The sequence below is a fragment of the Salmo salar genome, chromosome ssa17 (assembly GCF_905237065.1).
Source record: "Salmo salar chromosome ssa17, Ssal_v3.1, whole genome shotgun sequence".
Lineage (NCBI taxonomy): Eukaryota > Metazoa > Chordata > Actinopteri > Salmoniformes > Salmonidae > Salmo > Salmo salar.
This window is the reverse complement of record NC_059458.1, coordinates 64318339-64346322: the sequence shown is the minus strand read 5'-3', so window position 1 is coordinate 64346322 and position 27984 is coordinate 64318339. Positions and strand designations below refer to the sequence as shown.

Sequence of the window (27984 nt, the reverse complement as noted above, 5' to 3'; positions counted from 1 at the left end):
TATCTCTATCAGAAGGTGGAGATGGTGGTCTGTCCATGGAGATCAGTCTTTTCTCTATAAAACCACCAGGTGGCAGAAATGCAACTACAACTCAGGTGTTGCATCTCCTTTTGATATTGTTTATTCTGGGAATTAAAAACCTTTTAATTCATTATATTTGTACTGTAACTTGTAAATTAACTTTTGGGGTGGCTATTAGAATCACAGAATAAGGTCGTGGAATAAGAAATCACGTATCCTATAACAACCCCCATGGCTTGATGATGAAAATATATTATAACACCCTAGTAGCCTAATAATCTGCCGGAACTGTATGCTATATCTCTTGAGGTCTCTCTTGGGGGTGAATAGCGTGTTTGCCTTGGTTTAGCTATATCGGTGTCAGAAGTGGGATGGCCCAAGTGTACCCTATAATATTTTCTACACAGACAAGAAAACAGTAAAGTACAGTACATTGTTTTCTCATGTGATATCAAATGTCACTTACAGTATTAGGCATTTCCAAAGACCACAATATATTAACTCAAAGGTCAGTCTGGTATGTTGACAGAAAAAAATGAATCAGGAAGTATTCGTGTAGCCAGCTGGTGGTAATTGTGGTTGAATGAGCAGAGCGCACTGTGGCAGTGAAAGACAGACGCGCTGAGACAGAGAGCAATTCGCCCTGGAACTGTTTTCATTTGAAACTATTTATGCCACGACGAGAGAAATAGCTTACACTGACTGGAAGCATAGGAATATAGTGGACTGGAGAAGAACACTCCTGGTCCTATAAAACATTTTTTAAATAAAAGTATAAATCCAAGCGAGCTGATAGCTTTCACACAAGGGCGTGTGTGGGTCTCGGGGAGCACTGGCTCGCTTTTTAAACCTTGCATGTTGTTACTGTATATTTTTGCATCACTTGGGTCCGGAGGATTTGCTTGAGGATGGGGTGTACCCTGAGCACGGACGATAAGGCGGCGGTGGAGCGCAGTAAAATGATCGACAGGAATCTGCGGGACGACGGGGAGAAAGCAGCAAGAGAGGTCAAGCTACTGCTCCTCGGTAAGGGACGTGGTTGTCCTTGCTTCGTCCCGCAACGTGATACATTGTGGGACGAAACAATGGTTATCCGTGAACTTCACTAACTAATATTATCTGCGATTGCGACATTGTAACTAAATGTCAAACGCACTATTTAGAGTGATATAGAATTGGTCTGCATACATATAATGGCAACAATTTGAATTGAGAATTCCTGCACGATTTCATACAATTCCGCATAGCATACAAGCTGTCGTCATCACATTTAAAACATTGTCAACTTTTGCATAGACTACCTTGATATCACAAAGCACATTGGCTACAGTGGATTCTCTAATTAACAAAAGTTTAAGAATGATTTCCGATTTAGCCTATAGGCAGAACAAAGGTCGTTGTCCACGCTGGCTCATCAGTTCCAGCCTTCGGTGTGTAACCACCCATGCAGGCAGTTGCAACAAAGTAGCCCCCTTTTGTTACGCTTGTCCAGCAACACAAATGGTTTCTATGGGCCATATTCATTGGCTTAATCCTCCCAGCATTTGACACCTTGTCGCCTGTCTGCAGCATTGTGTTTGAATGCTATGTCCAGCTGAGTGCATATGATGTTTCCAAATTGGTAATTGGCCCAGAAACTGTTTGAATAACGAATTGCAATAACTATACTACTATGTTCAAAACATTTTTGTTTGAGACTTCATCACCTTTTTTGCTACTTCAGGCATAGATGTAGGCTGTTTATGATTCCGCCATTGCTTAGATAAACATAGGTCGAAATTAAACTTGAGGCTCTTTCTTACCGCTACCCTCATTGGTTGGTGCAATAGTGGATGGATTTATCCCTGTAGCCTACTGCACAATATGTTTTACCTAAAATCAATTGAAACCGTGGAAATTCAATTGACAAACAAACGAGCCCATTCCCTGGACAGAAACAAGTGATTTGTTTTTGAAATACTGCTCTACCATCCATTCCATTGGTGAAGAGATCTCTAGAGTTGACACGCATGTCATATATAATATTTTCATGTTGAATATGGGTCACAAGGACTGGATGTGTCTTCTCTATTAATAAGGGTATTCTTCACTGATGCCATGAGCAGGAACGGCTGTCCTGAAATGCCTGTAAAACTGTAGGCCTGTCAGTAGATGGCTATGATTGTCCCTGTTTTGTTTTTCTGCTATTTTCTTCTGGTTTTACATGTTGATATTTACCATTTATAAACTGGGTGGTTAGAGCACTGAATGCTGATTGGCTGACCACGGGTATGACAAAACATTTTTTACTGTTCTAATTACCTTGGAAATCAGTTTATAATAGCAGTAAGGCACTTCTGAGGTTTGTATGGTTATATGGTATAAACCTCTTCCTTGTTGTTGAGAGCCTAGGCTACATTCATCTGTCTTGCTATGAATGATGAAACTGATTCGAAGCAAGTCGGGTCAAGTACTATGCCTGCAGGCTGCAACTTCGGTCTCCAACTATTCCTCTGAGTGAAATTCTAAAGTTTGTGTGAAGTCAATACCAGACCTGTGACGTCCAATATTTTGAACTCTTTTGAAAATGGTCTTTCCCAATATCATATACAGAACAAAAATATAAACGCAACATGTAAAGGGAAATTTTCCTTACGCACAAAAAGCTTTTCTCTAAAATGTTGTACACACATTTGCTTACATCGCTGTCAGTGAGCATTTCTCCTTTACCAAGATAATCCATCCATCTGACAGGTGTGGCATATCAATAAGCTGTATTAAACAACATGATCACTACACAGGTACACCTTGTGCAGGGGACAATAAAAGGACACTCTTAAAATGTACAGTTTTGTCACACAACACAATGTCACAGATGTCTCAACTTTTGAGGGAGTGTGCAATTGGCATGTTTGACTGCAGGAATGTCCACCAGACCTGTTGCCAGATAATTTAATGTTAATTTCTCTACCATAAGCTGCCTCCAACATAGTTTCAGATCATTTGGCAGTACATCCAACCGGCCTCACAACCGCAGGCCATGTGTAACCATGGCAGCCCAGGCCCTCCACATCCAGCTTCTTCACCTGGGGGATCGTCTGAGACCAGCCACCTGGACAGCTGATGAAACTGGGTTTGTACAACACAAGAATTTCTGCCCAAACTGTCAGAAACCATCTCAGGGAAGCTCCTCTGCATGCTTGTCATCCTCACCACTTGACCTGACTGCAGTTTGGCGTCGTAACTGTCTTCAGTGGGCAAATGCTCACCTTTCATGGCCACTGGCATGCTGGAGAAGTGTGCTCTTCATGGATGAATCCCAGTTTCAACTGTTCCGGGCAGATGGCAGACATCGTGTATAGCATTGTGTGGGTGAACTGTTTGCTGATGGCAATGTTGTGAACAGAGGGTCCCATGGTGGGGTTATGGTTTGGGCAGGCATAAGCTTACGGACAACGAATACAACCTTTTATCAACGACAATTTGAATGCACAGAGAAACTGAGATGAGATACTGAGGCCCATTGTCGTGTCATTCATCTGCCACCATCACCTCATGTTTGAACATGATAATACACAGACCCATGTCGCAAGGATCTGTACACAATTCCTGGAAGCTGAAAATGTCCCAGTTTTACCATGGACTGCATACTCACCAGACATATCACCCATTGAGCATGTTTTGGATGCACTAGATCGACGTGTACGGACGACTGCGTGTTCCAGTTCCGACAATATCCAGCAACTTCGCACAGCCATTGAAGAGGTGTGGGACAACATTCCACAGGCTACAATCAACAGCCTGATCAACTCTATGCGAAGGAGATGTGTCACGCTGCATGAGGCAAATGGTGGTCACACCAGCTACTGACTGGTTTTCTGATCCACTCCCTACTTTTCTTTTTAAGGTATCAGTGACCAACAGATGCATATCTGTATTCCCAGTCATGTGAAATTCATAGATTAGGGCCTAATGTATTTATTTCAATTGACTGATTTCCTCATATTAACTGTAACTCAGTAAAATCTTAGAAATTGTTGCATTTCTATTTTTGTTCAATGTATTAATAAGAAAATAAATGCTCTCCCAATATCATACATACCTATACAAATAGGTGGTATGTTACATGCTGTTGCTTCGTTGATGATCATGCTCTCCGAGACCGACGTGCGTAAGGTCTTTAATCAGGTAAACGGACGCAAGGCCGCGGGTCCGGAGAGTATTCCAGGGCTCGTTTTCAGGGAATGTGCAGATCAGCTGGCAGACATAGTCACATATTCAGCTGGCAGGCATCATTTTCAACTTCTCATTGTCCCAGTCTGTAATCCCCACATTTTCAGATGACTTCCATCATTCTATAATCATGAAGTGCTTTGAAAGGCTGGTTATGGCACACATCAACTCCATCATTCCAGACACCCTAGACCCACTCCAATTTGCATACCACTCAAATAGATATGTAGATGACACAATCTCAATTGCACTCCATACTACCCTCACCCACCTAGATAAGAGGAATGCCTATGTAAGAATGCTGTTCATTGACTACAGATCAGCGCTCAACACCATTGTCCCCTCAAAGCTCATCACTAAGCTTAACACCTCCCTCTGTAACTGGATCCTGGACTTCCTGACGGACTGACCCCAGGCTGCCACACTCACTTTCAACACGTGGGCCCCACAGGGGTCTGTGTTTAGTCCCCTCTTGTACTACCTGTTCACCCACAACTGCGTGGCCACGCACAACTCCAACACCAAGTTTGCCGATGACATGACCGTGGTAGGCCTGATCACCGGCGATGAGGAGACAGCCTACAGGTAGGAGGTCAGTGACCTGGCAGTGTGGTGCCAGGACAACAACCTCTCCCTCAACGTCAGGAAGTTAAAGGTTTGGTATAGGCCCTCAAATCCTCAAAGTTCTACAGCTGCACCATGACTGGCTGCGCCACTGCTTGGTATGGCAATAGCACCGCCCTCGATTGCATGGCGCCACAGAGGGTGGTGCGGACAGCCCAGTACATCACAGGGGCCGAGCTCCCTGCCATCCAGAATTTCTATATCAAGCGGTGTGAATGGAATGCTCAGAAAATCATTAGACTCCAGGAAGGAATGTTCTAGATCAGGTCTAAACCCTAACACTCATTATGAATTGAGAAGGTGTACTCATGGCGAGGAACAAGATGTTTGGTTGCTGTTTGTTAACCTATTAGTCTTTTCAGTTACTATACTTCTATCACAAAAGTCTCAAGTCCTCTCATCTGCCTCCTATCCGCCCCACTAAACATACTTTGTTTAATTACATCTTGGTCAAGAGGTCACAAACATATCAGTGACGCTGATGGTGCGTACATCGGCACAGGCAGCACCTCAGAAATGGTGGTGAATATTGACCACTAAATCACTTCAAGGACACCAACCGTCAAACATCCGTGTTTTACATTGGGTGGCGTTGATGGGCTGACCCTGTCCATGTCTGTACTGTGGACTTCATGTGTGCGTGCGTCCTACAGTATGCCACCCCCATAAAACAATTGTTGCATTGTCCAGAGGTCCAGATGCATGTAAGCATTTCATTGGCCAGTGTATACCATGTGTATCCTGTACATACGACTAATAAAACACACACACACACACAGCATAATGAGCAGTCTGTCAGCAGAGTATACCGGCATCCTGCTGTCAGAGGAACAATCATTTGTACGAGGAGTGCTATGAGTGTTTGGGTGTATGCTGTCAAGTCTGTACAAGCAACATCTTGTCTATATTAGGCCGACTAGACGACCCAACCACGTTGGTGTCGAGAGGATTCTGTAGGTGTTCTATGTAACATTTTATGTAAAGCATTATGGGTAGTACTTTATTTTACAGTACTAATGCTTCCACTTGTATTTCCTGGATGTTTGATAGGAAATTGTCTTTCTTGAACTTCAAATAGTTCAACACATGGTAATAACCTGTTACCAAATTTGTAGCAATAACTGTCAAATAACCTAGGAGTTGCTTGTTTGTTTATCACTGTATCTGCTATTTTACCATGTCATTCATCACATCTGGTGATTTTATGTAGGTCTACTGTATCCTGCTTATGAGGAATTCAATAGCTTCCACTTCTCCAGCACTGTCCCGTTACTGGTCTCTTCCAGTAAAGTATCGGCCTGCATGGAGTTTGAGGAAACATTCTATTAACCATTGATCTGGATGTGGGCAGATGAATCCAGCTGATTTAGCTACATGACTCCCTGATTGGTTAATTAATGCAACTGTAACTTCCTGGGTTCCCTTGTGAGTCACTCACAGGCTCAACAGCTCCCGATGGTAACGAGGAAAAGAGATAGGGATGGTGCCAGCTCATTTCGCTAATGTGGCGCCACTAATGTGGTTCCTGGAGAGTGAGCCAGGCCCAGCTGTAAGCCCGTTCAGCTCTGTCCCTCTGTCCCCTGTCCCTCAGCCGTGTCCCTCGCTCTCTCTCAGCCGGGTCCCTCGCTCCCTCTCAGCCGTGTCCCTCGCTCCCTCTCAGCCGGGTCCCTCGCTCCCTCTCAGCCGTGTCCCTCGCTCCCTCTCAGCCGTGTCCCTCGCTCCCTCTCAGCCGTGTCCCTCGCTCCCTGTTTACCAGGACAGCCTGGCCAGAGGACTGTATGCCCTGGCCAGTCTAACTGAAACCCAGGCAGGACAGGCTCTGGTTTCTTCTAGTGACCCAGACGGATAACTCCGTGACAGGCAGAGGGAGCGAGGGGGAGAGAGAGAGTGGGAGGAACTCCAAAAGCTGTTCTCCCCACCCTAGTATTATATAAAAGCTCCAACTAAATTATTTAAGATTAAAATACAACAGAGCTGTCATTTGGAATGAAGACCTGATTGTAGCCAATCCTACCACAGCACTTTGTAAAACGTTCCTCCATTGTTGACATGCATTCCATTCATGTCCTCTTTTTACTCTGTGGAAAACCACCTTGGGGGAAGTTCCAGGAGAGATGGGTTGGGTGGTTGGTGGGCTTTAGAAGTACTGTTCTATAAACGTCCATTTTGTTTGCAGGCCTCAACAATTTTTCTTAAAATACAGTCGTTTCCCAACCGCCAGAAAGCAGCTGCCTCACTGTGGTTTTGGTCTGGCTCTTTGATGGATGAATCGAATTGTGGGTGGGTAACGTGACTCTGTCTATCCCAGCCCATGAGGTCCACTTTTCTGCCTTGCTTTCTCTAATGGCCCATGTGGCTCAAATCAGGGCCAAATCAGGGCCATTAGACTTTACAGTTACTGTGGTGGGGCCACACCCCTATGACATCGCTAGAGTTGAAGGATAGGGCAAGGTCAGTTAGGCAAACAAACGCTTCAGTCTGGACTGACTTAAAGAAATGTCATAAGGGAACAGTACCGTGGCGATATCATCCAATAATTATTCCTGTGACTTGCTAGCATACATTTTGTTGACCCTATGCAGGGTTTTGTGTTCCATATTGAGAAATCAAGTGTGTGTCGGTCAGACAGTAAAACATATCTAGAGGGAGGGTTCAGTGAACACAACGGCCTGTAAACAGGGTATGTTTATTCTAGATTGAGAGGCAGGCAGCCAGCCAGTGTGTTGTAGGGAGTGGAATGCTGTGTTGTCGCTGCCTTGGCACTGAGGCCCTTAGCAGAAGGAGGGAGGTGACTTTACCTGCTGCCAATGCTTTTTGTCTGTGTGCGCGCTCGTGTGTTTTTATGTATGTTAGTGCACGTGTGTCTGCTTTCTCATAGTCCCTCTGGGGTTCTTAGTGTTTGGCTCCGGAGCAATGAGACATGTTAGTCCACTCCTCTCTGGGGCCAGGGCCACAGCAGTGACATGTAATTAAAATAATTAGTCCTCTGGTGAAAGCCATTCCAATTAGGCTGAACAGTAGGAGGTACGTGCCTGGCTTGCACACTGTTAAAACACTCACATTCTCACACACGCACTCTGTATCAGCATGCTCTAAGGCTCTGGAGAAAGGCTTGTCCACAGGAATTCACTTCTACATGTTGGTTTCAGGTTCTCTTCTGCGTTTAGGGAAAGTTCCAGGCCCCTACGTTTCACTTGCCACAACGAGAAGCTCTGACGTAGTGTGTGGTGTGCATGTGCTCATTGTCTTGCTGTAATGCAATACATGCTGGGTCTTGTAAGATGGGAAGATTGGGTGTTACAGAACTAGCTTCCTCCTGGCAACTCAGATGGGTGTTAGTACAGCCTGGACCATTCTGAATAAACAGTAAAGAACTTTAATCACACTAGTAACAACAACATTGTATTAAAATGTAATATACTTCTTTGGTAATTGCATTTTATTGCATAGCAATGGCATTTGTAATTACACAACATGAGTTGGGATTTTCTTATTCCACTACTGAACTTAGTAATACTAATGAGTAAAGTTTAGACTGACATGGCTACAGTTCCCCTTTTCTCTGACTGTGTTTGTGTCCGAGCTGAGCAACCCCTATGGGAAGGGACTTAGCAAGCCCACCAAACACGTGAAAACATCATGAGTTTGTTTACAGGGTCAACCCATATTTCCCAGTGGTCTGACTTTCCCTGAGTGGAAACGTCCACCGGTGGGTTTTATGTCAAGGGGGAGGGGCCTGCCTTAGTCAATCTCCATGACACATCCTCTACTTATGCGTTATGGGGACATGGCATGCATTTTGGGGACATTTGCCTGTCAATAATACATGCCCTGGCTATGGAGATGAGCCATCGCTACACAACTGCCACCAACTCTCCTCAGGTGACCGTGTGGCGAGCGCTTTGGTAACGGACCCGGTTGCCATGGCAGTGTGACGTAGGCACGGAGCCCCTAGCAGCAGCCAGGCCCAAGCAACGCTTATTCTGTGTTTCCTGCCTCTCTCATAGGAGTATTGCCATGTCAATCACTTTTCCGCCTCACACTCATTGGCTGCTAGCTTAGTGTCCACCCTCCCGGCTCTTGTCCTCGTGTGAGTGGTTTACACAGCCTGTCAGTAATGTGTAATTCAATATAGAAGGCTTGTACCATCTTGAAGTAACACTGTGCTCGCAGGCCCTTTAAGGCAGGCCCTTTAAGGCAGGTCCTTTAACCTCTTACATCTAGACGTTCTGCTAGCGGAACACCTGCTCCAATATCCAATGATAGGCGTGGCGCGAATTACAAATTCCTCAAAAATACAAAAACTTCAATTTTTCAAACATATGACTATTTCACAGCATTTTAAAGACAAGACTCTCCTTTATCTAACCACACTGTCCGATTTCAAAAAGGCTTTACAGCGAAAGCAAAACATTAGATTATGTCAGCAGAATACCAAGCCAGAAATAATCAGACACCCATTTTTCAAGCCAGCATATAATGTCACCAAAACCCAGAAGACAGCTAAATGCAGCACTCACCTTTGATGATCTTCATCAGATGACAACCCTAGGACATTATGTTATACAATACATGCATGTTTTGTTCAATCAAGTTCATATTTATATCAAAAACCAGCTTTTTACATTAGCATGTGACGTTCAGAACTAGCATACCTCCCGCAAACATCCGGTGAATTTACTAAATTACTCACGATAAACGTTCACAAAAAACATAACAATTATTTTAAGAATTATAGATACAGAACTCCTCTATGCACTCGATATGTCCGATTTTAAAATAGCTTTTCGATGAAAGCACATTTTGCAATATTCTCAGTAGATAGCCCAGCCATCACGGCTAGCCATTTAGACACCGACCAAGTTTAGCCCTGATCAAACTCCGATTTACTATTACAAAAGTTTCATTACCTTTGTTGTCTTCGTCAGAATGCACTCCCAGGACTGCTACTTCATTAACAAATGTTGGTTTGGTCCAAAATAATCCATCGTTATATCCGAATAGCGGCGTTTTGTTCGTGCGTTCCAGACACTATCCGAAATGGTAAAGAAGGGTCGTGCGCATGGCGCAATTCGTGACAAAAAAATTCTAAATATTCCATTACCGTACTTCGAAGCATGTCAACCGCTGTTTAAAATCAATTTTTATGCAATTTTTCTCGTAGAAAAGCGATAATATTCCGACCGGGAATCTCCTTTTCGGCAAACAGAGGAAAAAATCACAAAGACGGGGGCGGCCAGGTCACGCGCCTAAGCCCAGAGTCCCTTGATCGGCCACTTGAGAAAGGCGATAATGTGTTTCAGCCTGGGGCTGGGATGACGACATTCAGGTTTTTCCCGGGCTCTGAGCGCCTATGGACGACGTAGGAAGTGTCACGTTAGAGCAGAGATCCTTAGTAAAAGATAGAGATGGCAAAGAAGTTCCAGAAATGGTCAGACAGGCCACTTCCTGTAAAGGAATCTCTCAGGTTTTGACCTGCCATTTGAGTTCTGTTATACTCACAGACACCATTCAAACAGTTTTAGAAAATTTAGGGTGTTTTCTATCCATATATAATAAGTATATGCATATTCTAGTTACTGGGTAGGATTAGTAACCAGATGAAATCGGGTACGTTTTTTATCCAGCCGTGAAAATACTGCCCCCTAGCCATAAGAGGTTAAGGCAGGCCCTAGTTACAACTGGTGATCGTTGTCTTTCTGGTGGTAGATCAGAGCTCACAACTAACTCATTTAATGTACAAAGACCCAATGACCCGATATGAACTGGGGGATAGCAGCCTTGTGTTGATGGTGTGTTAGTGGTTGCTGGGAACTACTGCAGGCTGCATGCTTCACTGCTGGTAATGTAGATGAGGACTGTACTGCCTGTGATTTGGCCTTTGCAATAATACTGAGGAGACTGTATTCACCTCTGTCCCTTCAGTGTACTCCCATCCCAACGCACTCACACACACACACACACACACACACACACACACACACACACACACAAACACTCTGAATGTTACGGTGTTTTGCTATGGTGCTGTTCATTCAGTGAGTCTTGCGATGCTGCCTGAGATGGGTCGTTGGTTCCTGCTGCAGTAGGTAGTTCCATAATGCTGTGTTAGTGCTGCTGTCGAAATGTGCTCATAAAGGGAGCGGTGGGGAGGGTCTGTATCAACAGGACGGCTGCAGAGCGACGCTGTGGGTCAGAGACATCAATACAGAAACACAGGAAGGGAAATGATCAGTGTGTTTGACCACCTCGGGGTTCTCCACTACGCTCCAATTAAAATGGGGTTGTATAATGGCCTGTAATGAGTAGGTCTATACAATTAGATGTTTCTTTCTCAGTATGTTAGTCAGTGTAATCCCATACCAGGCAATCAACATTATGGTCAGTGTTGGATTATTGCATAATTGCAATTAGCTAAATATAGGCTTTGACTGGTTTGATAAATGTGTTCTCTCTCGCTCTCTCAGGTGCTGGTGAGTCGGGGAAGAGCACAATAGTCAAGCAGATGAAGTGAGTATGTTTCTTCCAAATGCCGTATCTGCCACACAATCAAAACAAAGCATTGTTTTTGCCCTTCTGTGGGGACAGTTCTCAGAAATGAGCCATTGTTATTGTCCTAGTGCCCCATTCAATTCAGATGCTGTAAACATTGTTACCTGGATAGTGTTATCAGTGTTCGCTTTTCCCCTGTCATTTTATGATGGAAAGGTTGCCATGGGGTTGGGGGTTATAACATGTTCTCAGAAACAGAAAGTGTTGTTCCATGTTCCTCATGGTGACTGACTGTGTCGTGTTGCTCCTTGTTCCTCATGGTGACTGACTGTGTCGTGTTGCTCCATGTTTCTCATGGTGACTGACTGTGTCGTGTTGCTCCTTGTTCCTCATGGTGACTGACTGTGTCGTGTTGCTCCTTGTTCCTCATGGTGACTGACTGTGTCGTGTTGCTCCATGTTTCTCATGGTGACTGACTGTGTCGTGTTGCTCCATGTTCCTCATGGTGACTGACTGACTGTCGTGTTGCTCCATGTTCCTCATGGTGACTGACTGACTGTGTCGTGTTGCTCCAAGTTCCTCATGGTGACTGACTGACTGTGTCGTGTTGCTCCATGTTCCTCATGGTGACTGACTGACTGTGTCGTGTTGCTCCATGTTCCTCATGGTGACTGACTGACTGTGTCGTGTTGCTCCATGTTCCTCATGGTGACTGACTGACTGTGTCGTGTTGCTCCATGTTCCTCATGGTGACTGACTGACTGTGTCGTGTTGCTCCATGTTCCTCATGGTGACTGACTGACTGTGTCGTGTTGCTCCATGTTCCTCATGGTGACTGACTGACTGTGTCGTGTTGCTCCATGTTCCTCATGGTGACTGACTGACTGTGTCGTGTTGCTCCATGTTCCTCATGGTCACTGACTGACTGTGTCGTGTTGCTCCATGTTCCTCATGGTCACTGACTGACTGTGTCGTGTTGCTCCATGTTCCTCATGGTGACTGACTGACTGTGTCGTGTTGCTCCTTGTTCCTCATGGTGACTGACTGACTGTGTCGTGTTGCTCCATGTTCCTCATGGTGACTGACTGTGTCGTGTTGCTCCATGTTCCTCATGGTCACTGACTGACTGTGTCGTGTTGCTCCATGTTCCTCATGGTGCTGACTGACTGTGTCGTGTTGCTCCATGTTCCTCATGGTGACTGACTGACTGTGTCGTGTTGCTCCATGTTCCTCATGGTGACTGACTGTGTCGTGTTGCTCCATGTTCCTCATGGTGACTGACTGTGTCGTGTTGCTCCATGTTCCTCATGGTGACTGACTGTGTCGTGTTGCTCCATGTTCCTCATGGTGACTGACTGTGTCGTGTTGCTCCATGTTCCTCATGGTGACTGACTGTGTCGTGTTGCTCCATGTTCCTCATGGTGACTGACTGTGTCGTGTTGCTCCATGTTCCTCATGGTGACTGACTGACTGTGTCGTGTTGCTCCATGTTTCTCATGGTGACTGACTGACTGTGTCGTGTTGCTCCATGTTCCTCATGGTGACTGACTGACTGTGTCGTGTTGCTCCATGTTCCTCATGGTGACTGACTGACTGTGTCGTGTTGCTCCTTGTTCCTCATGGTGACTGACTGACTGTGTCGTGTTGCTCCATGTTCCTCATGGTGACTGACTGACTGTGTCGTGTTGCTCCATGTTCCTCATGGTGACTGACTGACTGTGTCGTGTTGCTCCATGTTCCTCATGGTGACTGACTGACTGTGTCGTGTTGCTCCATGTTCCTCATGGTGACTGACTGACTGTGTCGTGTTGCTCCATGTTCCTCATGGTGACTAAAGGTCGACCGATTATGATTTTTCAACGCCGATACCGATTATTGGAGGACCAAAAAAATCCAATACCGATTTAATCAGCCGTTTTTTTTTTTACTTGTTATTTATTTATTTGTAATAATGACAATTACAACAATACTGAATGAACACTTATTTTAACTTAATATAATACATCAATAAAATCAATTTAGCCTCAAATAAATAATGAAACATGTTCAATTTGGTTTAAATAATGCAAAAACAAAGTGTTGGCGAAGAAAGTAAAAGTGCAATATGTGCCATGTAAAAAAAGTTAACGTTTAAGTGCCTTGCTCAGAACATGGGAACATATGAAAGCTGGTGGTTCCTTTTAACATGAGTCTTCAATATTCTCAGGTAAGATGTTTTAGGTTGTAGTTATTATAGGAATTATTTCTCTCTCTACGATTTGTATTTCATATACCTTTGACTATTGGATGTTCTTATAGGCACTTTAATATTGCCAGTGTAACAGTATAGCTTCCGTCCCTCTCCTCGCTCCTACCTGGGCTCAAACCAGGAACCCATCGATAACAGCCACCCTCGAAGCAGCGTTACCCATGTAGAGCAAGGGAAACAACTACTCCAAGTCTCAGAGCGAGTGACGTTTGAAACGCTATTAGCGCGCACCTGGCTAACTAGCTAGCCATTTCATATCGGTTACACCAGCCTAATCTTGGGAGTTGACAGGCTTGAAGTCATAAACAGCGCAATGCATTGCGAAGGGCTGTTTGAATGAATGCTTACCAGCCTGCTGCTGCCTACCATTGCTCAGACTGCTCTATTAAATCATAGACTTAATTAGAACATAACACACAAAAATACGAGCCTTAGGTCATTAATATGATCGAATCCGGAAACTATCATCTCAAACAAAACGTTATTCCTGTTACATTGCACAACCTTCAATGTTTTGTCATAATTACGTAAAATTCTGGCAAATTAGTTCGCAACGAGCCAGGCGGCCCAAACTGCTGCATATACCCTGACTCTGTTTGCAAGAGAAGTGACACATTTTCCCTAGTTAAAAGAAATTAATGTTAGCAGGCAATATTAACTAAATATGCAGGTTTAAAAATATATACTTGTGTATTGATTTTAAGAAAGGCATTGATGTTTATGGTTGGAGCAATGTGTACCTAAGCGATTATTTACAACGCAGGACAGGCTAGATAAACTAGTAATATCATCAACCATGTGTAGTTAACTACTGATTATGATTGATTGATTGTTTTTTATAAGATAAGTTTAATGCTAGCTAGCAACTTACCTTGGCTTCTTACTGCATTTGCGTAACAGGCAGGCTCCTCGTGGAGTGCAATGTAAAGCAGATGGTTAGAGCGTTGGACTAGTTAACCGTAAGGTTGCAGGATTGAATCCCTGAGCTGACAAGGTACAAATCTGTCATTCTGCCCCTGAACACAGCAGTTAACCCACCGTTCCTAGGCCGTCATTGAAAATAAGAATGTGCTAACTGACTTGCCTAGTTAAATAAGGTCAAAAAAATAAAAATCGGCCAAATCGGCGTCCAAAAATACAGATTTCCAATTGTTATGAAAACTTGAAATCGGCCCTAATTAATCGGCCATTCCGATGAATCGGTCGACCTCTAATGGTGACTGACTGTGTCGTGTTGCTCCATGTTCCTCATGGTGACTGACTGTGTCGTGTTGCTCCATGTTTCTCATGGTGACTGACTGTGTCGTGTTGCTCCATGTTCCTCATGGTGACTGACTGACTGTGTCGTGTTGCTCCTTGTTCCTCATGGTGACTGACTGACTGTGTCGTGTTGCTCCTTGTTCCTCATGGTGACTGACTGACTGTGTCGTGTTGCTCCATGTTCCTCATGGTGACTGACTGACTGTGTCGTGTCGCTCCATGTTCCTCATGGTGACTGACTGACTGTGTCGTGTTGCTCCATGTTTCTCATGGTGACTGACTGACTGTGTCGTGTTGCTCCATGTTTCTCATGGTGACTGACTGACTGTGTCGTGTTGCTCCATGTTCCTCATGGTGACTGACTGACTGTGTCGTGTTGCTCCATGTTTCTCATGGTGACTGACTGACTGTGTCGTGTTGCTCCATCTTTCTCATGGTGACTGACTGACTGTGTCGTGTTGCTCCTTGTTCCTCATGGTGACTGACTGACTGTGTCGTGTTGCTCCATGTTCCTCATGGTGACTGACTGACTGTGTCGTGTTGCTCCATGTTCCTCATGGTGACTGACTGACTGTGTCGTGTTGCTCCATGTTCCTCATGGTGACTGACTGACTGTGTCGTGTTGCTCCATGTTTCTCATGGTGACTGACTGACTGTGTCGTGTTGCTCCATGTTCCTCATGGTGACTGACTGACTGTGTCGTGTTGCTCCTTGTTCCTCATGGTGACTGACTGACTGTGTCGTGTTGCTCCATGTTCCTCATGGTGACTGACTGACTGTGTCGTGTCGCTCCATGTTCCTCATGGTGACTGACTGACTGTGTCGTGTTGCTCCATGTTTCTCATGGTGACTGACTGACTGTGTCGTGTTGCTCCATGTTTCTCATGGTGACTGACTGACTGTGTCGTGTTGCTCCATGTTCCTCATGGTGACTGACTGACTGTGTCGTGTTGCTCCATGTTTCTCATGGTGACTGACTGACTGTGTCGTGTTGCTCCATCTTTCTCATGGTGACTGACTGACTGTGTCGTGTTGCTCCTTGTTCCTCATGGTGACTGACTGACTGTGTCGTGTTGCTCCATGTTCCTCATGGTGACTGACTGACTGTGTCGTGTTGCTCCATGTTCCTCATGGTGACTGACTGACTGTGTCGTGTTGCTCCATGTTCCTCATGGTGACTGACTGACTGTGTCGTGTTGCTCCATGTTTCTCATGGTGACTGACTGACTGTGTCGTGTTGCTCCATGTTCCTCATGGTCACTGACTGACTGTGTCGTGTTGCTCCATGTTCCTCATGGTGACTGACTGACTGTCGTGTTGCTCCTTGTTCCTCATGGTGACTGACTGACTGTGTCGTGTTGCTCCTTGTTCCTCATGGTGACTGACTGACTGTGTCGTGTTGCTCCTTGTTCCTCATGGTGACTGACTGACTGTGTCGTGTTGCTCCATGTTCCTCATGGTGACTGACTGACTCGTGTTGCTCCTTGTTCCTCATGGTGACTGACTGTCGTGTTGCTCCTTGTTCCTCATGGTGACTGACTGACTGACTGACTGTGTCGTGTTGCTCCATGTTCCTCATGGTGACTGACTGATTGTTGTGTTGCTCCATGTTCCTCAATGTTTCTCATGGTGACTGACTGTTGTGTTGCTCCATGTTCCTCATGGTGACTGACTGACTGTGTCGTGTTGCTCCATGTTCCTTATGGTGACTGACTGACTGTGTCGTGTTGCTCCATGTTCCTCATGGTGACTGACTGATTGACTGTCGTGTTGCTCCATGTTCCTCATGGTGATTTACTGTGTCGTGTTGCTCCATGTTTCTCATGGTGACTGACTGACTGTGTCGTGTTGCTCCATGTTCCTCATGGTGACTGACTGTGTCGTGTTGCTCCATGTTTCTCATGGTGACTGACTGACTGTGTCGTGTTGCTCCATGTTTCTCATGGTGACTGACTGACTGTGTCGTGTTGCTCCATGTTTCTCATGGTGGCTGACTGACTGTGTCGTGTTGCTCCATGTTTCTCATGGTGGCTGACTGACTGTGTCGTGTTGCTCCATGTTTCTCATGGTGGCTGACTGACTGTGTCGTGTTGCTCCATGTTCCTCATGGTGGCTGACTGACTGTGTCGTGTTGCTCCATGTTTCTCATGGTGGCTGACTGTAGTTGTGTTGCTACATGTTTCTCATGGTGGCTGACTGTAGTTGTGTTGCTCCATGTTTCTCATGGTGGCTGACTGACTGTGTCGTGTTGCTCCATGTTTCTCATGGTGGCTGACTGTAGTTGTGTTGCTCCATGTTCCTCATGGTAACTGACTGACTGTGTCGTGTTGCTCCATGTTCCTCATGGTGACTGACTGACTGACTGTGTCGTGTTGCTCCATGTTCCTCATGGTGACTGACTGTGTCGTGTTGCTCCATGTTCCTCATGGTGACTGACTGTAATTGTGTCCTCTGTCCCGCATGTCAGGATCATCCACGAGGCAGGCTACTCGGAGGAGGAGTGTAAACAGTACAGGGCTGTGGTCTACAGCAATACCATCCAGTCCATCATCGCCGTCATCAGAGCCATGGGACGACTCAAGATCGACTTTGGAGACGCCGCCAGAGCCGTGAGTGGGCTAGACATGATGATGATGATGGATTGCATTTATCAAAGCCTTCTGACTAAAACTATTATCATCTAACACACCCAATCACATGCCCAACACTGTTGATGCCATGGCAGTATTATTAATGCTATTGATGGTTATGATGGTAGGGATGATTTTCACAGTGGAGCTGATGATGACGATTGATGGTAATAGTGATGGTTGTGCTGACAGACTGCTCTCTCCCAGGATGATGCGAGACAGCTGTTTGTGCTGGCGGGGTCGGCAGAGGAAGGCTTCATGACGGCGGAGCAGGCCGGGGTCATCAAACGCCTGTGGAAGGACGGAGGGGTACAGGCCTGCTTCAGCCGCTCACGAGAGTACCAGCTCAACGACTCTGCAGCATAGTGGGTCACACACCACCTTGTCCTGCTCATACTGTCTTCTCAGAATGGTCTGACACACACACACACACACACACACACACACACACACACACGCGCGCGCGCACACAGCTCCTGCAGTTCCTCTTCCTTCCAAATTCTCTTCTGCTGGAAGTAAATAAATTCTCATTCTTCTGCAATAACCAAAGGCCTTGAGCAGTCCATTTATTACAGATGCCCGCCCACTCTCTGGCAGACGTATCTCTACTGCCTACAGTCCAGTCTGCTTGGTGTTTCAACCTTGAGTGAGACTGTCAATATTTGTTTTGTGTGGGGGTGTCACCCCTGTAGCAGGACTGTAACATGCAGGCTGCTGTGTGTCTGCTGATTCCTTGACCTTAGTATTTAGCACATGTAGCTGTCTAACAGCAGATTGCCCAGGGCTGCTGTGTTTACCAAACCCTGGTAGCAAAACACCACAGACAGAAGAGCTAGAAAACATGTCCAAATCCCTTTCAGTCAGTGGGCAGCGTTTGAGCTCAACTCTCTCGGTTCAGTTGTTTTTTTTCCTGAAGTGGTTGTTCTTTTTTCATACGCATTGTGCAAGAGCCTTTCCATTAGCCACTGAAGTCACCAGAGGGGCAGCCCCTGCGGTGTGTCATGAGAAACCCCTCCACCTTGTTTTGGAATGGAACAGACGTCACCGATTGGCTCTCTGGCCTTGGGTGCTGCAGCTGCTGGCCATTTCCAAATCAATACCCAGAATATTTTTGGCCAGGGCTACCACACACACACACACACACACACACACACACACACACACACACACACAGACCAGCGTCACGTAGCCTGCCGACCGTCCTCTACAGCGAGGCTGCTGACCCCGATCTCTGCTGTTTGTTTGGGTTGAGTCTTGTGTAATTACTGCTTCCGTAATCTTTTGGAAGAGTAATACAGGGTAGGCTGTTTGCGCTGGGGGGGGTTCTACTGTAGATTTACTGTTGAGGAGGGGGCAGGTGTGTGCGACAAGTCCAGAACTGAGCCCTATGTGGACTATTTGTGGAAAGATTTGCTTAGAGGGACCATTCTGAGACCATTCTGAGGGGCACTGATGGTGTGGAAGAGAGTGGGAAAAAATGTCACTTGTTTTTCCCAGTTCAAGATATAGAAGCAGACATGGTTCATGGCCAAACAAGATCTGTTTATTATTTGAATAGCTTATTGTCCTATTGTTCCATTGAAGTATGTGTATTGGATGCATTGACTCCCATCTAAACATTCTCTCTCTCCCCTTCCCCCCATTCTCCAGTTACTTAAATGATTTGGACAGGATATCCCAAGCCACCTATATCCCAACCCAGCAGGATGTCCTGAGGACCAGAGTGAAAACCACAGGCATTGTGGAGACACATTTCACCTTCAAGGACCTCCACTTTAAGTGAGCACTTCCTCCAAATCCCTTTTTAAGTGTCGTCATATTCCATACTTTAAATAGGTTAACTCAATCTACTTCCCTACTGTGCATAGAAATGTCCTTAGTCCAGTGGTTTCATTGTGACTGGATGACAGAGCTGACCATACAACATCAGCAGTGAATCATATGTTCTAGTGTTCCATTGGCTGATGCCAGAGAGGAAAGGGGAACGGTTGGCTCACTGGTCAATACCCATATTTCCAGTGTTGGGGATTAGTGAAGTACATGTAGTTCAACTAGTAATTGAACTGCATTTTACAGTAGCTTGGTGGTAGTTCAACTAAATTCAAATCTAGGTTGTGTTTTCAGTAGTTAACTGTTTTACTATGTAGTGGTGTAGCTAACTACTGGAACTACACAATACTTCTTTACCATGTAGTGGTGTAGCTAACTACTGGAACTACACACTACTTCTTTACCGTGTAGCTAACTACTGGAACTACACACTACTTTTTTACCATGTAGCGGTGTAGCTAACTACTGGAACTACACACTACTTCTTTACCATGTAGCGGTGTAGCTAACTACTGGAACTACACACTACTTCTTTACCATGTAGTGGTGTAGCTAACTACTGGAACTACACACTACTTCTTTACCATGTAGTGATGTAGCTAACTACTGGAACTACACACTACTTCTTTACCATGTAGTGGCGTAGCTAACTACTGGAACTACACACTACTTCTTTACCATGTAGTGGTGTAGCTAACTACTGGAACTACACACTACTTCTTTACCGTGTAGCTAACTACTGGAACTACACACTACTTCTTTACCATGTAGTGGCATAGCTAACTACTGGAACTACACACTACTTCTTTACCATGTAGTGGCGTAGCTAACTACTGGAACTACACACTACTTCTTTACCATGTAGTGGCGTAGCTAATTACTGGAACTACACACTACTTCTTTACCATGTAGTGGCGTAGCTAACTACTGGAACTACACACTACTTCTTTACCATGTAGTGGCGTAGCTAACTACTGGAACTACACACTACTTCTTTACCATGTAGTGGCGTAGCTAACTACTGGAACTACACACTACTTCTTTACCATGTAGTGGCGTAGCTAACTACTGGAACTACACACTACTTCTTTACCGTGTAGCTAAGTACTGGAACTACACACTACTTCTTTTGCAAAAATAAAAAATAATACCTGCCTAATTGTCACTTGAAACAGTTTTTTGTGTTAAATAGGCTAAATTACACATTAAAAGTAACTTTACTTAAGAAAATTATATTTTCCTTAATGGTAGCATTAGTGTAGCTTTACTACTTCCAGTGTGAAGTAATTGGTAGCTTGGTAAACTATATTTTCAAAGTAGCTTCCCCAACACTGCATATTTAGTTGTTTTATCACGTCTGGCCCCTACTCCACGTCCAATCGGATATCAAGCCCTTTAAAAATGCTCTTTCTCAGCAGTTTGTTCAGCCAAGCCACTCAGTGCAACTCAGCAGAGAGAACTATGTGGAGCCATTCCTGCGCAAACCATATCTAAGTACATTAGAGCCCCACAGCCCTCTGTGCCAATGGGTGGAAACTGGCTCACAAAGCGGGTGACATTATTAGAGCTTGTTCCCTTGGGTTGCGTTAATGTGTTATACAGCTCAAAGTGCAAATTTGTTAGGGTATAAACAAGAATATGTTTTTTAAAATACAAAAACATTACATTTAACAAAGTTTATACATTTATACCCCACAATTATTTTATTTTTTAATTATACCCTCCCTTCTAAATATTTTATTCTGTGTTGAGCATTTCTACTGTATACCATCTCTCCACTGTATACCATCTCTCCACAACACAGAAAAGAAAAATGCACATGGTGGCCTGTTTAACCAACTAACACTTAAACCAATGTTTTCCCTAGTGGCCAATGGCCAATAAAGTTGTTTGTCTTGTGTGCGACGTGCCTGGAAACATGCTCCGTTTACATTGTGTGGTGCATTATCCACCACTTCCTCCTCAGGATGTTTGATGTTGGAGGTCAGAGGTCAGAGAGGAAGAAGTGGATCCACTGCTTCGAGGGTGTCACTGCCATCATCTTCTGTGTGGCGCTCAGCGACTATGACCTGGTGCTGGCTGAGGATGAGGAGATGGTGAGTTCCTGTCCAACCATGGACATTAAATAAGAGTACATGTACAGTACCAGTCAAATGTTTGGAGACACCTACTCATTCAAGGGTTTCTTTATTTTTACTATTTTCTACATTGTAGAATACCAGTGAAGACATCAAAACTCTGGAATCATGTAGTAACCAAAAAAGTGTTAAACAAATCTAAATATATTTTAGATTCTTCAATGTAGCCACCCTTTGCCTTGATGACAGCTTTGTACACTCTTGGCATTCTTTCAACCAGCTTCACTTGGAATGCTTTTCCAACAGTCTTTAAGTAGGTCCCACATATGTTGTGCACTTGTTGGCTGATTTTCGTTCACTCTGCGGTCCAACTCATCCCAAACCATCTCAATTGGGTTGAGGTCGTGTGATCTGATGCAGCATTCCATCACTCTCCTTCTTAGTCAAATAGCCCTTTCACAGCTTGGAGGTGTTGGGTCATTGTCCTGTTGAAAAACAAATGATAGTCCCACTAAGCCCAAACCAGATGGGATGGCGTAACGCTGCAGAATGCTGTGGTAGCCATGCTGGTTAAGTGTGCCTTGAATTCTAAATAAATCACTGACAGTGTCGCCAGCAAAGCACCCCCACACATCACATCTCTTCCTCCATGCTTCACAGTGGGAACCACACATGTGGAGATCATCTGTTCACCGACTCTACGTCTCACAAAGACACGGCTGTTGGAACCAAACATTTCAAATTTGGACTCGTCAGACCAACGGACAGATTTCTACCGGTCTAATGTCCATTTCTCGTGTCTCTTGGCCCAAGCAAGTCTCTTCTTATCGGTGTCCTTTAGTAGTGGTTTCTTTGCAGCAATTTGACCATGAAGGCCTGATTTCACACAGTCTCCTCTGAACAGTTGATGTTGAGATGTCTGTTACTTGAACTCTGTGAAGCATTTATTTGGACTGCAATTTCTGAGGCTGATAACTCTAATGAATTTATCCTCTTCAGCAGAGGTAACTCTAGGTCTTCCTTCCTGTGGCAGTTTCATCATAGCGTTTGATGGTTTTTGCGACTGCACTTGAAGAAACTTTCGAAGTTCTTGAACATTTACGGATTTACATGCCTTCATGTCTTAAAGTAATGATGGACTATTGTTTCTCCTTGCTTATTTGAGCTGTTCTTGCCATAGCCCTATTTAGTAAAAGACCAAATCCATACTATCTTCTGTATACCACCCCTACCTTGTCACAACACAACTGATTGGCTCAAGCACAACTTCTTATGGGCAGGTGGGTTTCGCCTGCCATATCAGTTCTGTAATACTGTAATACTCACAGACATCATTTTAACAGTTTTAGAAACTTTAGAGTGCATATCCTAGCTTCTGGGCCTGAGAAGCAGGCAGTTTACTTTGGGCACGCTTTTCATCCGGATGTGAAAATACTGCCCCCTACCCAAGAGGTTAAGAAGGAAAGAAAATACACAAATTAACTTTTAACAAGCCACACCTGTTAATTGAAATGCATTCCAGGTGAATACCTCATGAAGCTGGTTGAGAGAATGCCAAGAATGTGCAAAGCTATCAAAGCAAAGGGTGGCTACTTTGAAGAATCTGAAATATAAAATATATTTTGCTTACTACATGATTCCATATGTGTTATTTCATAGTTTTGATGTCTTTATTATTTTATAAAGAAAACTCTGGAATGAGTAGGTGTGTCCAAACTTTTGACTGGTACTGTATATCTGTATGAAACCAGCCAAGTCCTGAACAAAAAATCGTTCTCAATATAATATTTACGTTAAACATGCATTTTCGTTCTGGCTAAGCTTCATTCTGGGTCTGTGAAGCTGTCTCTACGAGTCCAAACATGTTTCTGAGTATATCTCGATAGTCTAAAGAGGCTTTCTCTCCTCAACTCCTTTCCTTCATCTGCACTGATCTGAAAACATAGGATAAAGCTATATGGTGGACGTCCTAGCAGGTGTTTGCTTTCACCTGTCCCTTTTTTCCACATCAGTGCAGATGAAGGCCTGTAGCTCGAAGCCCCACAAAAACCATTGTCCAATGTTGTCGTTTTCTCTCCATAGAACCGGATGCATGAGAGCATGAAGCTGTTTGACTCTATATGCAACAACAAGTGGTTCACAGACACCTCCATCATCCTCTTCCTTAACAAGAAAGACCTGTTTGAGGAGAAGATCAAGAAGAGTCCTCTAACTATCTGTTACCCAGAATACGCAGGTACAGTAACACAGCCAACCAGCCATGGTAGTCTATTGAATTTTTTTTTTTTTTTTTTTTTTCACCTTTATTTAACCAGGTAGGCAAGTTGAGAACAAGTTCTCATTTACAATTGATTGGTGATAAGTGTGTGACTTATCACTGGAGTTGTCTGTACATTTTCTATGATTTCTTTGTCATTTGCACAACTGAACAAATATAACTGAATATCTACATGAGTGGAAAGAGGATCTCATATAAACATATAACGCTGGTTATATACTGTAGTTACTGAACATATGCAGATGGTATGTTCCACCCCATCAGTGTTGTGACAGGAGACGTTCAACAGACATTAGTCACTTCTACCTTTTTAAAGAAACCAACGAGAACAAAACAAATAGCGGAAAGCCAGGAGGCAGGACATAGTGTTTCTCTATCACCTGTTCCCCCATAACACAACAGGGAGGATATCCCATTTCAACACAATTCCCATGAGGTCACTTCCTGTGGAATTGTGTTGTCTAAACTGGGGAGTATAAGAAATGTTGATCTTTTTGTTTCATGGTTGGTTTATTATTTTATTTTGTATGGATGACATGCTTGTTGAAGTCGGATGTTTACATACACCTTAGCCAAATTCCTGACATTTAATCCTAATAAAAATTCCCGGTTTTAGGTCAGTTAGGATCACCACTTTATTTTAAGAATGTGAAATGTCAGAATAATAGTAGAGAGAGTGATTTTATTTTAGCTTTTATTTCTTTCATCACATTCCCAGTGGGTCAGAAGTTTACATACACTCAATTAGTATTTGGCAGCATTGCCTTTAAATTGTTTAACTTGGATCAAACGTTTCGGTAGCCTTCAATAAGCTTCCCACAATAAGTTGGGTGAATTTTGGCACATTCCTCCTGACAGAGCTGGTGTAACTGAGTCAGGTTTTAGGCCTCCTTGCTCGCACATGCTTTTTCAGTTCTGCCCACAAATGTTCTATGGGATTGAGGTCAGGGCTTTGTGATGGCCACTCCAATACCTTGACTTTGTTGTCCTTAAGCCATTTTGCCACATCTCTGGAAGTATGCTTGGGGTCTTTGTCCATTTGGAAGGCCCATTTGCGACCAAGCTTTAACTTCCTGACTGATGTCTTGAGATGTTGCTTCAATATATCCACATAATTTTCCTCCCTCATGATGCCATCTATTTTGTGAAGTGCACTAGTCCCTCCTGCAGCAAAGCACCCCCACAACATGATGCTGCCACCCTCATGCTTCACGTTGGGATGGTGTTCTTTGGCTTGCAAGCCTCCCCCTTTTCCTCCAACATAACAATGGTCATTATGGCCAAAAAGTTATATTTCTGTTTCATCAGACCAGAGGACATTTCTCCAAAAAGTACGATCTTTGTCCCCATGTGCAGTTTCAAACCGTAGTCTGGCTTTTTTTATGGCAGTTTTGGAGCAGTGGCTTCTTCCTTGCTGAGCAGCCTTTTAGGTTATGTCGATATAGGACTCGTTTTACTGTGGATGTAGATACTTTTGTACCCGCTTCTTCCAGCATCTTCACAAGGTCCTTTGCTGTTGTTCTGGGAGTGATTTGCACTTTTCGCACCAACGTACATTCATCTCTAGGAGACAGAACTCCTGCCTGAGCGGTATGATGGCTGCATGGTCCCATGGTGTTTATACTTGCGTACTATTGTTTGTACAGATGAACGTGGTACCTTCAGGCGTTTGGAAATTGCTCCCAAGGATGAACCAGACTTGTGGAGGTCTACAAATTTTTTCTGTGGTCTTGGCTGATTTCTTTAGATTTTCCCATCATGTCAAGCAAAGAGGCACTGAGTTTGACGGTAGGCCTTGAAATGCATCCACAGGTACACCTCCAATTGACTCAAATAATGTCAATTATCCTATCAGAAGCTTCTAAAGCCATGACATAATTTTCTGGAATTTTCCAAGCTGTTTAAAGGCACAGTCAACTGTATGTAAACGTCTGACCCACTGGAATTGTGATACGGGGAAATAATCTGTCTGTAAACAATTTTTGGAAAAAGTACTTGTGTCATGTACAAAGTAGATGTCCTAACCGACTTGCCAAAACTGTAGTTTGTTAACAAGAATTTTGTGGAGTGGTTGAAAAACGAGTTTTAATGACTCCAACCTAAGTGTATGTAAACTTCCGACTTCAACTGTATATACTGTCTTAACTATGGGATGAATTCTAACTTGCTCTTCAATTCTCACTTAGTCTCCTATTGACATCAATTCATGACATAGTGAGAATGACTGAAGTAGAGGTTGGGATTCCCCCTTATGAGGAAAGCCATTAGAAGTGTGGGGGTTTTCTTGTTGTCTTGCGGCCAGGCTCCAACACGTACGAGGAGGCGGCGGCCTACATCCAGTGTCAGTTTGAGGACCTGAACAAGAGGAAGGACACCAAGGAGATCTACACCCACTTCACCTGCGCCACCGACACCAAGAACGTGCAGTTTGTCTTCGACGCCGTCACTGACGTCATCATCAAGAACAACCTGAAGGACTGTGGACTCTTCTAAGACCTGGATTTGATCGATGGAAGTTTTCTAGTGAGCCCGCCTTTTTTTTCATTCCCTTTCTCCATCAGTCTTTCCCTCTGTCTCTCCATTCTCATCGCTTCTCCTTGTGCGACATAGCCCTGCCCACGCAATGCAGACTTGTGAACTTGTGTCCGTATGTGTAAAGTGCTGGGGGATTGATGGGGGCTACATGGTTGAGGACACATGTCTGACTGGTGGCTGCCATGAGTGCTCACAGTGCCAGTGTTGAGGACTAACAAACATACCGTATGCTCACTCTACAGCAAGCTTGAAATGTCACAGCCACCAGTTCGATAGCTCAAACGGTTGGTACGCTGTCAATGTGGGAGGTCACGTGTGAAGCGAAGCAGAGAATCACTGGTTCAAGCTCAGTATGGGGACAGGGAGAGTGGAGGAAGCGAAACTGTTAGCAGCACACTGACGTCCGTTACAAGAGCGTGCTGCAGTCATAGCCAGGGGCGGTTTCAGGCAGGCTGCACCGTATTGTCCACATTGCCAATGTGCTAAACTAGTATGCTAGCTTTCCCAGATGGTGAGAGTTATCCTCAGGAGCTCTTGTTGTCGTGTGTATCTCTACCTCCTGACGACTGGCATCCAACTTCAAACGTTTTAAAATCAGTTGACGTGTTTGAATTGCACTGCTTCCAGGCTGCATTGGAGATGCAGTTTAGTTAAACCCTTTCATTATTAACTGCTTGTTAAATCTAATCATCTGAAATCAAGGCCCTCTTTATTCGGAAGTCTAATGAAATGTTCTGCTCCATTAATATGTTTGGGGGATGATCATGGCATGGTCAAACAATATTTTCAGGATATTTGAATGGAACGACCTTTTGTACCGCCAAGCATTCAATAAAATCTAATGGCGTCTCTTTCTCTATTTCTCTCTCTAGGCGGTGAAAAGCCAGCATAATGTGCATTTTCGGGGGGGAAGATCAGAAGAATGGGGAGAATCAATTATGGACCATTGCTGTACTATATGCCACTTTTAATGGATTTATTTATGTTTTTGTCTTGGAACATTTTGAATTTGTGTTTAAAACATTTGTGTTTGATGTTTATCATTTGTCAAATCATTTTCACACTTTTCTTTTTTGGAAGAAGAAGCTTGTTTTATTTAGTTTGTTCCTTTTTTATGCCCTCTGGAAAAGGAAGCTTGCCTTTTGGTCAAAATATTCCTTTTCTCCCTCCCCAATTGTTAGGGGAAAAGGATTTGCTTTGAGCTCAGTTTGTTGGTATTTGTGCCTTTGCATGTCCTTTTCTCTGCAGCCACTGACCAAATTGCTATTTTTTTTGCCTGCTAAAATTTGTTCCGACATAAAAGGTGAAACGTTTTCTGAGGGATATTAACAATCTTTTGTGCACATTCCCAACCAATTTAGTGGTGGGATTCCCTGTGGTCCGAAGGTGTGTGTCTCGATGGTGACCAACACAGCCCCGCCCACAGGCTGTCCCATACTGACAAAGGGATGTGGTTTTTAACAGTACACCATATCCAATGTGTATCCAATAGGAACCCTAGCTAGGTCAAGGAGCTTACGTTATGCTGTGGAATTACAGAACAGCTAAACCAGAGTCATATTTTACTGTATATTTTAAGATTTATTTAAGGAGATTTCGGGGACTTGGTCTCTGCGATCACTGCAGAATCACAATTGTAAAGCAAAGTAAAAATGGATGGGGAACAGACACATGGTTAAGGTCTGTCACCAGCCTCAGCTGTTTGTGTTCTCCAACAGACAGGGAGCCTTTGTACACTCATTCCCTTATTTTGCTAATAAAACCCTTTACAAACCA

At 44.2% G+C, this 27984-nt stretch overlaps 1 protein-coding gene across 1 annotated transcript; it reads left to right on the top strand.

The window, feature by feature from the left end:
- Nucleotides 1-596: 596 nt before the first annotated feature.
- LOC106576428 (guanine nucleotide-binding protein G(i) subunit alpha-1) lies at nucleotides 597-27984 on the top strand. Its single transcript, XM_014153608.2, has 9 exons — nucleotides 597-1047; nucleotides 11325-11367; nucleotides 17325-17466; nucleotides 17695-17852; nucleotides 19138-19266; nucleotides 21284-21413; nucleotides 23478-23631; nucleotides 25976-26196; nucleotides 27081-27984. Exons 1-8 carry the CDS (start codon nucleotides 930-932, stop codon nucleotides 26164-26166), a joined length of 1065 nt encoding a protein of 354 aa, XP_014009083.1. The 5' UTR covers nucleotides 597-929; the 3' UTR covers nucleotides 26167-26196; nucleotides 27081-27984.

What these genes read in the sequence shown, in the direction of transcription:
- LOC106576428 (XM_014153608.2), top strand. Translation starts at nt 930, where the DNA reads ATGGGGTGTACCCTGAGCACGGACGATAAGGCGGCGGTGGAGCGCAGT. An exon ending in ACAATAGTCAAGCAGATGAA is followed by an intron (nt 11,368 to 17,324) that starts GTGAGTATGTTT and finishes CCCGCATGTCAG; the next exon opens with GATCATCCACGAGGCAGGCT. An exon ending in TTGGAGACGCCGCCAGAGCC is followed by an intron (nt 17,467 to 17,694) that starts GTGAGTGGGCTA and finishes GCTCTCTCCCAG; the next exon opens with GATGATGCGAGACAGCTGTT.